The sequence below is a fragment of the Hippocampus guttulatus genome, chromosome 17 (genome assembly GCF_054856545.1).
Source record: "Hippocampus guttulatus isolate MCC_2025c chromosome 17, RoL_Hgut_1.0, whole genome shotgun sequence".
In the NCBI taxonomy this organism is placed as follows: Eukaryota; Metazoa; Chordata; class Actinopteri; order Syngnathiformes; family Syngnathidae; genus Hippocampus; species Hippocampus guttulatus.
The window spans coordinates 4,791,713-4,802,504 of NC_141277.1; the positions used below are offsets into that span (position 1 = coordinate 4,791,713).

The window sequence follows — 10,792 nt, forward strand, 5'->3', positions numbered from 1 at the left end:
TCTTACAGACCCGCCTGCCAGCCATCCAGCAAGGCAGTCAGACCGCCGACCAGCCAACCGCCATCCCCTAATCTCATACCCCCATCCCCCACCCCCACTGTTGTTTTTGGGAACATGCTCCAAAGTTAATTGACTAAAGTTAGTCATTTGTGTCCAGTATTCCTAAACTTCACGCCAGCTTAGCAAACATGAGGTGGCACCCATGTCAGTTGTGGCGGGCCGCAGGGGGTCATCCTTCCTGGATAATTCAACCCGTAACCGTGAAGTTGATATGAATATCACACAAAATTCACCAGCATAGATACTTATCATGTCTTCATTAATAGCAAAACCACCACGCCATCATCGGGGTCCTCTCAATTTCCCGCACATGTCCGCCCCCTTGGCCCCCCCTGGCCCCTGCCAGGCCCCTGGTCGATCTGTCTATGTGGCCCTGCGCTGGCTCCTCATTAACACATGAATACAGGGGAGGAAAGAGCCTGCGAAGGCTTGGACGCCAACAGAAGGCAGGACGATTTGCAATTCAAACCTCTGACCGACCCCATAGCGCACGCACACCCACACCCACTTTGTACCCCAGTATCCTATATAGTGGGATCAGAACTGTCACCAGTATGACTGAGCATCTATATAAAGAGGGAGAGTCAGGGAGAGACAGATGTAGATTCACACAGCCATTTCATACTTTGCTACTGAAAAGGTTTTGACACCGTTTGGCAACTACTTTTCGATCCAACATGACAGATAACGAAGGTCAAATTAGGATATATTTTGCATATTACAGTATTTGACATTTTCTTTGGAAATATACCACAAAAAAATGATTCTTAATTTCATACCATAATCAATATAAACAAACCATAATAAATACTCTTGACTAACAATTATAGTAGAAAAGGTTAGAAGTTAATATGAAAACTGTGAGATTGTGTTTACAAATTTACAATGAATAAACTAATAAACAAATAGATAGATAGCTAGACAGACATTTTACACATCTTTTTCTTTTCAATTTTAAAATAACCACTTTCCAAACCTTTTGGGCAAGCGGAAACTGTTCATGACGTCACTTCCTACTACCCCATACACCACTTCCTGCATGTGCCGACAAGATGGCTGCACCCATGGCTATTCATTTGGAGTTTGGGTAGGTGATTTAAAACCCCTCGCGACTGCTCGCTGGGTCGTCCAACGTTTTCCAGCATTCATTCAGTGGGACGATACGGCACCACGCGACTGGTCGAGTGTTTTTTCGTTCAGTCTTTACTGTGCCGCGTAGTTTAAGAAGACGTAAACCAGTGGAGCAGCTAGCTTTAAGTTAGCTGTGTTTTTAGCTTTGTGCTGCGCCTGTCAGCGCTGTGTTAGAAATAGGAGGTATACTTGGTAGAATTTTTTAGATGCGTGTAAATATACTCTGTTGGGATTTCGAACATGTTGTCATGAAAACATTCTTTCTTTTCTGTTTTCAGTGGAGGAGCAGAGCTTCTTTTTGATGGTGTGAAGGATCATCATGTCACTCTTCCAAGCAATGCAGAACCTTGTGAGTATCTCATGACACATTGAACAGATTTGTTGTCTTTGTGAGACAAGTCAGGATTGTTATTGCAATTGCATTAAACACATTTTTAAATGTCTTATTTGGTGAAATTTTATGTGCCCTGGCCAAAGTTGTCAAGGAAGGAAGGTGCATGATTGACTCAGGCCATAGGCTTATCTAATGCCCAAGTAGTGCATTGCCACCATCTTGTTGCATTGATTGGCAGTTATAAACCTTTTTAGAGGGTTGTCAGTTACTTGCGGATTATGCACAACCTACCGTACACGATTAGAGTCATATTAATTGTCATTGTGCTGGATTTTGTTAAATGTTAATATTCCTTACAGGTAGCCCTCTGCATCTCTCCAAGTAAAGGTTAATCAATACACATCTCGGTACATGGGGTTCAATACGATTCAAGAACGGTACATTTTCAGCAATGATTGGATTGGATTTGATTTGATTTGATTCAGTGCTTACTTGCTTACATGCCCTCTATGTTTTTATGCCAGTGTGTTACTCATCGAAAACATATCTCAACTAGAAAGCTTCATGGGTATATTTCCCATGTCTATCTTCCCCTTACGTGGCTCTCAGGTTCTTCCTCCTATTGTCCGACACGAGTGGTGCCCGAGTGTGAGCGGAGGCAGTAAAAGAAGGCAGTAAAGGAGGCTCAAAGAGCTTCTGGGCCTTTACAAGAGTGCAATTAGGGTTCATCCTCCGAGTCCTCTTATTTTATTATATTTTTCATTTGTCGCTGCTCAGATCTTGAGGAAAACAAAAGAGAAGAAAAAAAATCATTTGCCAGCAGGAATTCCCTCACACTAAAGTCAGGACCTTGCTCATTAGCAAGTAGGGTTAAAAAGTAGTTTCCTCAGAGGTTGAAATGAATGAGGGAGAAATAAGTGTCGTATTGGTTTTGGACCAAACAAAAGACGAGCGGCCGTGACGCCCGAGTTACCGCGGTGACGACGACACAAAAGTTGACCAGAGAAGGGAATGTTAAAGGAGATATGACCTGACTGCACCACAGCACACCACCCATGTGTACTTATGCTTTCGTGTGGAATATCCGACTCACATCTATAAATGTTAACATGCTTGTGGCAGTTCAGTTCAAAAACACCCCCGCAAAACACCTTCTCAAGAAATTTGAATATTGCGTAAGAAACAATTAAAAAGACTTTTGATAGAAATTGCAAAGGCATTATTGTCATGTGTTGAATGAATCCTTGTATGAATTTCACTTTTTAACCCAACTGCTGAAATAAATTCACTTCATCATAAACACATTCTTCATGAACGCCTCTGTGACACTGCCAATCAAAACAGAGGAGTATTATCTTTGTAAAGACAGATTTGATGCAGCGCTTATGTTATCTTATTGTGCAGGTGCTCGTTCTCACCTCCCGTTTCCACCACGTATGCATCATTTACGCTCAATAACCATACGGCTCCAGCCTAATTTTAATAATTATCTGGTGTGTGTTTGTGAGGGTGGATGTGTGGGGGTTTGAGGGGGCGGGGGGTTGTTAGGGCCTATATAATTGCTTCTGAATCCTTCTTATTTCTCTGTGACCCCAGCCGGTGATTGATGACCCTCGACTGAAAGATCCCGCCCCCACTCTCCTCTCTCGATTCTCACACACACACACACACACCCTAGCGAAAACCCCCAATGGTCTGGGGGTCTCGCCGTTTCTCCACCAGCCGAAAGATGGATCACGCCCCCCCACCCCGTAGTCACACGCCCGTCAAAATCACTCAAAGAACCCCCCCCCCCAAAAAGGGCAGCAAATGGGCACCCACAAAAGAAAAAAAAACCCGAATTGGCGGTTTTGAATCACTGTCAAAATGGCGCCTTTTCCCTCCCCTCAGTCGGTCACATCCCCTTCCCGGCAGCCACGCAGCGGCGAACTCCCAAGGTGCACCGCGAGGACGTGACGCACGTTCCACCCTTTTCTCGCCATCGCTCCTGTTCCATTTTGTTTCATCGCCGACGATGACGACATCCTTCTTCTTCCCCCTGTGCTCACCTTTACTCGTAGCCGCACAACATACGTTCACTCTACATCCAGGTCCTTTTTCTTGTTCAATCTGAACTAGCAGCCTTTAGCGTGACGCCATTAAAAGCACCCCCCCCCCCCCCCCCCCGCACCCCCCGATGGACTGTTTCTATTTTCGGCCACAGTTTGAATGATGGCCGCGTCTTCCTGTTTGCGGGAGGAGGAGAGCAGGTTTTATTGGGGAGAAGGTGGGGGTGGGGGGGTAAATGAAAAGCAAAAGGGGGAATGGGGGCAAGGGGTAATGATGGAGAAAAGCACATACAGTCGATAGAGGAGAAAGCGACAAAAAAAGGAGAAAGGTGGTCAGCACTGCAAAGGAGTTATGACTTTTCTGCTGATTACTTCTGTTTTTAGCCCTGCAGGTGTATGTGTGTGTGTCGCATTAGGGACACCTTCAATCCAGTCGGCTGTATCAAAAATTCCACCTTTAAAAAAACAAACCAAAAAAAAGAAGACTGATGTTCAATTTTTTTGTTTGTTTTTGTTCCAGAGACTGGAATGCTATCAAACATGTTTGATAGCATTGTAGCGCATCATACGGTGCTCGCGGCTTTTCTCTGATATTTTGGCCATGTTGAGGTGCATCGATATAGTTGCAAAGATATTGTAAATTGAGTGGCTCGCTGATTGTGTCAGTCAAAACGCGGAATCGGGCCTGCAGAAAATGTCTTTGCAGTGGAGGTGGACATACAGTCGGTTCGGTGGATCTACAGTAAGTGTGTGTGTGTGTGTGTGTGTGTGTGTGTGTGTGAGATGTTTTACACATGTAGAATGAACCTATTTGAGTAATGTTCATTTTCACTGCAGCGCTATACGGCAGAAGTATCACAACGTGAGTGTTTTCACACGTTAAAATAAGCTCGTGAGCACACACGCACGCACGCAATTGGAACTTGACAGGGAGTCCCGCAAATCACATTCGCTCCATTTTTGCCTCACCGCTGCCGACATTTAATTTTGTTTGTTTTTTGTCCTGTTTTTACACTTGTGCAAATTTTAATGGTATCACCTCCCCCCTCAAAAGGAACATTTTATTGATGGTTAACTGTCACGAGAAAGGGAGGAATAAATTGCAACATTTTGTGGGTTTTAAAGAAGGATTTCCCCGTCATTGTTAATCATTTGGAATCGTTTTATGGAGCTGTGATTTTTACCTTTCATTGCTGCTGCGTCACAGCTTCATCCGACCTCGCTTCACCTCATGCATCCCCACTTTTCCGCTCCCTCTCTCTCTTCTTTTATTTCGTCCTCTCTGCTGTTTTTCCTGTGAGCAACCGGAATGGTGGGCAACCTATGGCCCATGGGCCACATTCAGCCTGCGAGAACATTCGATCCGGCCCCTCATGCAATTCTAAACAAATTATATGCTGATAATAAACCTAAATAAATCAATTTATTTTTCGTAACATTAATATGGTCCCACAAAAGACATAATGCCCATATACAGGAAAAATGCCATTTAGGTGTTGATGTGTGTGATGTGACTTTACAGATCATGCACTTGCACTTGATTGTGGTTATTTTGAAAAAGAAAACACATACACACATTTAACATCAGGCTAATATATTCATTGTGCGATCGTGTTTAGCGGGGAGTGGGTGGGTGCGGGGGTGTTGTATTTATCCTAAAAGTGCTCATTGTCGCCCGGTCTGAGCGCGGCTTAGCCCTTTTGTCGACGGGGTCAGAGTCGCCGCAGACGAGGTCACGCTCATTTAGTGCCAGGCACGGCAACGGTCAAGCTCGGACGCCTTTGACTTTGCAGCGAGGGAAACAATCAAGCTTACATAAGCAACCGTACGCAGATATGATGTGTACATAGCTGCAGATTCATGCGTACAACTGCTTTCATCATTGTATTGAGAAGCGCTGGTGTTTATTTGTTCTCGCCTGCTTATACAGGATATAAGACAATTTAAGTGGCAATGTTCTCATTTACAGTTGCCATTCACATCTTGCATAGAGCAGGGATAAGATAAGATATCCTTTATTTGTCCCACACTGGGGAAATTTACAGCCTCCAGCAGCAAGAATGTGGGAAGAAAGAAGAAAAAACAAAAGGGATAAATGAGCAACTAAAATGGTAGGGGGGGGCACAATTTTTCATCAGTGCAATTGGGGGGTGGTCACCTAGAACCAGGTGTATGGCCAAAAATAATGCAATTTTAATTTTATTAGTCCTTTTTAAAATAATTTGGGACATTTGTTAAATAAATAAATATTTTCCATCCGTGGCATACTGCATAGTACTATTTCCTGATACCTATATCGTGTTTTTTTTTGTGTGTCATAGACCACGACTGACTATTGTTGCTGCTGTTCATGTTGTGCATACAGTAGAATTTTGATTTATTCATGAATAGTCATCCATTAACTACTGATGTTTAGTATTGCTGAATGTATTCTATGTGTGTATTTATGTATCGTTGTCTAGCTACCGCGAAATTTACTATTGCCTGTGTTTATTTCATTCTCAACCACAAACTATTCCTTTTTTTTTTCTTTCTTTCATTTGCTACGTACAATGCTGCTGACTCTCCTTTCTGCTGTTCGCATTCGGTCGTATTGCTTCATCAAGTACACTGGCCACATACACAGCTGCTCTTCTTCGTCTTGGTCTCACCGATGTTGTAAATATGTACATTGATATTATTGGTGGTGTAATTCTTTATTATTTCTACGTGCTGCCGCTGTCCACTTAGTTGCTCTCAAACAGAAATCGCCCCATTGTGGGACCACTAAAGCCTCATCTATTCTATTCTCGTCCGAGCAAGGTGATCAATGTCGCCCTTGGCCATTGACATTAGCCCCCCCCCCCCCCCCCCCCCCGCCGCCGCCCCGAGCTCCTCAACACCAACACATGAACTCATACATATACATGCAGCCACGTCCCGCCTGGTGCCTCTGTCCTGTCGCGTCACATCGACCAGGGGGCTTGGAAAGCACGCACCTTGACCTCTCACCCCTGACCTCCGTTGTCTGCCTTTTTTTTTTTTTTTTTTTTTTGCAGGGGACATGAAGCAGCTGCTTATGTGGATCCGACACAACCTGCTCAAGGAGCGGCCCGAGCTTTTTGTCCAGGGCGACTCTGTGTGAGTGTCCTCCTCCCTTATTGTCGCTATACTGTTCCTCGGAAGCTGGTAAGAAAAAAAAATTGCATTATTCGAGATTGCTGGCTGACTTTTACGGCCTGCCTTTGCGGACCGCTATTTATAGCATCACCTGACCACGGAATAGAGCCGCCCACCTATAAACCTGCTTCATTAGACCTACGCGTGTGTATTGTCTCCGTTCGTCGGGGCATTTTTACGACTGCTACGAGAATCTTGTGATCCTTTTTACACTCTTTGTTGTTCTTCTGTATTTTAATAGCCAATTGACACACATGACACACACAAACACGCACACTCACAAATGGAGCACGTGTGTCATGTGTCCATCATGACCGCTCACCTCCCCCTCCTTTCCTACACTTGTTTAAAAGGCTCATCAGGAGGTGCATGGCGCTCCTGGCTCTCCATTAATTTCGACTGACATTTTGATTTTCTTCATAATCTCCGTATTTACCCGCCTCCATTAAATTTCATCGAAGAAGAAGGATGGGGAAAAATCGAGAGTAACAGGGAACTCGGAGCCAGAAAATCCACACTATCGAAAAAAGAATGTATGTAATACTCGCGTTTTAAATTTTATATATACATGTATATAGATATATACACACATACACACACCATATTATTCTACAGGACTAAATTCATTGTAATATACCTGTACCTGCACATGTAAAGACTGTACGCACGCCTCATGCCTTTATAGATTATTAATGTTGCCGTTGTGTCTTCATCAGTTTTGTTGGTACTTAATACATTGATGACTAAAAAAACCTTTGCAATGATGAACGCTAAAAGGAAGTTTGCATGATTTTCAACGGGAAAACTAATTTGGAAATGAGAACAACCGGAAGTCGACGAGCGGCACTGAACAGATCGTGTTCAACTTTGGAGGTTCCGCTGCGCTCATTTGTGTTTCCTGCTTCAGTTCTGTAGCCCGTGTTGCTTGCGTTACACGCCGCAAAAGCAGACCACACACATGCAAGGAATAGGAGACCCATGGGGGGTGCGGGTGTAGGGGGGTTCCCCTAAGTTGAGGTGGGGGATGGAGGGGAGTTGTCTTTCTCTTAGATATTTTTCTAATATTGTCACATTTTATGTATGTGTTTTTCATCCACGATCCCCTAAAAGGCAGAAAAACAGCATTAAAATAATCAGTAAATATGCACAAAATAAAGTGACATCCAACCCTTCATCCAGCCATGATATTATTTTTTTTTTTAAAAACATGATTTTTTTTCATTTTCTTTTTTTTGAACCCTCATATTTTTCATTATTCAGACTGGAGAACATTGTTTCACATTTTTCTGCATGCACGTGCCTCAGTAAAATGTCATGAAAAATCCTCATATAGCCTCAAAATAATTATGAAACATTCCTCAAAGAGTAATGAATCCAATTTTAAAATATTTTGGGGGGGGGGTTGTTTTTTTGTGGAGTGTTTTAAATGCACCACCCCAATGTGTTTAATAAAATAAATTGGTGGGGGAAAAATCCGCAATATTCAATATATGTAAAATAATGTGAACAACTATCAGATTTTAAAATGAAAAGATTTCGATTTTTTTTATGCATGTGCAGCATTTTTTTTTTTAAATGTCCATCCTGTATTTCATTTTCGACTGTGCATTTTTACAGTACAGTACTGTGTGGCTTTTGCACACATTTGTGTATATTATGATCCCCCGCTTTACCTGTCTGTTTTATTACTCCCTCTCCCCCACCACCACGGACGGCCATCATCCTTTTATAGGAGACCTGGGATCTTGGTGCTGATCAATGACGCTGACTGGGAGCTAATGGTGAGCACTGCCATATTTGTACCCTTTCCTCACGTCTGGTTGTTCTCCGGGGCCGAGACAACAAATGTCCGGCCCGCGGGCCCTATGCGGCCCCGCCAGAGCACTTGTCGTGACCCTCCGTGTGAGGCAAAAACCAAATACAAATTCAAAGGAACTTTTATTTGGGGAAAAAAAAATCTCAAAACATTTAACCAACAAATCTTCATAATACATATTTAATATGCCTGTTATTGGAGGGGGGCTGGGGTAAATAGCCTCAGTTTTGTGCAATGCATGGCTCCTCACAGTATGCGTGCGTGTCACAATTAGAAGATGAGCACAAAGGCTAATCTGTACATTGGCGGAAGGCTTTCATTGTGATCCCTGTAGGTCGACCACATTTGATGCCTGACCTTGTACACACACACACACACACACACACGCATCCATGCGCACACACACACTCCTCTGATCGGCTTCAATGTGCACAAATCCCATTCATGGAGAGTATGTTTGTATTGACACAAGGATGTTTCCTGTGTTGTGTTGTGGGGCCTCCAGGGCGAGTTGGACTACCGCCTGCAAGAGCGAGACAACGTTGTGTTTATTTCCACTCTGCATGGAGGATAGAATACACACACACACACACACGCACACACACACACACACACACACACACACACACACACACAATTAGACCGTGCATCCCTCATTCACATCCCAACAAAGCTGAACCCCATTGGATGACACGTCAGACGGCCAAGGTGATGGATGGTCCGTAGGAGCCAGAGGGCTTCTCATAGACGGCTACCGAGCAATTCGAGAAGAATTTTCTCCAATTGGAAGACTTTTTTTCCCCGATTTGTTTTTAAATATAAATGAACTGGGCAGAAGTCATCCCAACGCCGTTAATCATCAGAATATACACAACAGTGTCGCCCCGCCCCAACTATTATTCATATTTCCTGTCTTTTTACAATATGTGTTTATATTTCTTAACTGTAAAGTTGAAATTATTTGTTGTTGTTTTAAAATAAAGCTTTACCAGCAGGGAGAATGTTGTTTTAATAAGTCTGCCATTCACCTATTAACTCCATCCCCATGTCAAAACTTCCAATCGTAATCTTGCAGTCATTTTTCTGATGTTGTCTTTATTTAAAATATATATACAGTATATACAGTATATATTAGTCACACAATTACAACACTTTCTTTTTCATACAATAATGCTCACTATGTAGCGATGGGAATGTTGCTTCTGCTATTATCACAAGGGTGCATTCATCAATCAATGAACGCACACCCACCTCCATACAAAACCGTCCACACCAGAGATTGAAATCATTTTAGGTTTTTCCCCAAAGCATTTTAAAAATATTGCCTCAAACACATTAAAATGGTAGGGTTTTTAAAAAATGTAATTTTATCATTTGCATCATGCCAAAGCTCATCTTACAAAACAAAAACAAAACATCTGCAACATCTGTGGAAGGAATGCTGTGTCAGTGATGCTGTTTCTCATATGGGCCATTACCCACTCAATGAACACAAAACCAGCTCCATACAATACATCCTCATAACAATGTTCAGTTTGCTTCTGTTTTTTTATTTTATTGAAATCAAATTTGAACCTTAACATAGACCATGTTTGTTCTCATCCCGAGCATGTCATTCCCCACACACGTGTATGTACAGTATCCACACAATGTGATTCCATCAACAGTATTTAGCTCTTTGTTTTATTGATTTTTCGCATTCTCTTAATTCCAAGTTCTTAACCTACCTTATTTACTGTAACCTGAATAACCACACTGTGTTTCGTATTATTCCACGCAAGACCATGAACGCTGTATTAAAATCCACGTCGCCCTTCTTCTGTCATCATTTTAAACTGCATATAATTTCTTTTAGTTACCTAATTAAAATGATCTCCCTCCCTCTCTTTAAAAAAAAAAAATCACCTTAATGAGTGGTCTATTAATACGGGTTTCTGACGGTATAATAAGTGGTGCCTATTAATTTGATTAAGTAAAAGAAAATATATATATATACTGTATATAATGTGATCATATACTTGTCTGTATGAATACATTTAAAGGCTCACAAACAATGCAATTTGTGTTTACTTGAAAGGCCTTGTCCTTGCCAAATATGTTAATTCGAAAAAAAAACAATTATTAATACATGAATTTGACTGAAAACTGTTTTTTTAAACATCTTATCCACACATTTTTCTCTTATTTTACATACTGATGTTTTTTACATGTATTTTATGATCACCTGAGGGACATTTTAAGCCT

At 42.2% G+C, this 10,792-nt stretch overlaps 1 protein-coding gene across 1 annotated transcript; it reads left to right on the forward strand.

The window, feature by feature from the left end:
• The first annotated feature begins 1,100 nt into the window (after nucleotides 1-1,100).
• Nucleotides 1,101-9,549, forward strand: urm1 (ubiquitin related modifier 1). Its single transcript, XM_086135528.1, has 5 exons — nucleotides 1,101-1,147; nucleotides 1,470-1,540; nucleotides 6,612-6,693; nucleotides 8,465-8,513; nucleotides 9,054-9,549. The coding sequence occupies exons 1-5, from the start codon at nucleotides 1,113-1,115 to the stop codon at nucleotides 9,120-9,122; spliced, it is 306 nt and encodes a 101-aa protein (XP_085991654.1). The 5' UTR covers nucleotides 1,101-1,112; the 3' UTR covers nucleotides 9,123-9,549.
• The last annotated feature ends 1,243 nt before the right edge of the window (nucleotides 9,550-10,792 follow it).

Excerpts from the sequence above, each read along its gene's own strand:
- urm1 (XM_086135528.1), top strand. The coding sequence starts at position 1,113 with ATGGCTGCACCCATGGCTATTCATTTGGAGTTTGG. Across the intron at positions 1,148-1,469 it reads GCTATTCATTTGGAGTTTGG|TGGAGGAGCAGAGCTTCTTT; the intron begins GTAGGTGATTTA and ends TTCTGTTTTCAG. Across the intron at positions 8,514-9,053 it reads ACGCTGACTGGGAGCTAATG|GGCGAGTTGGACTACCGCCT; the intron begins GTGAGCACTGCC and ends TGGGGCCTCCAG.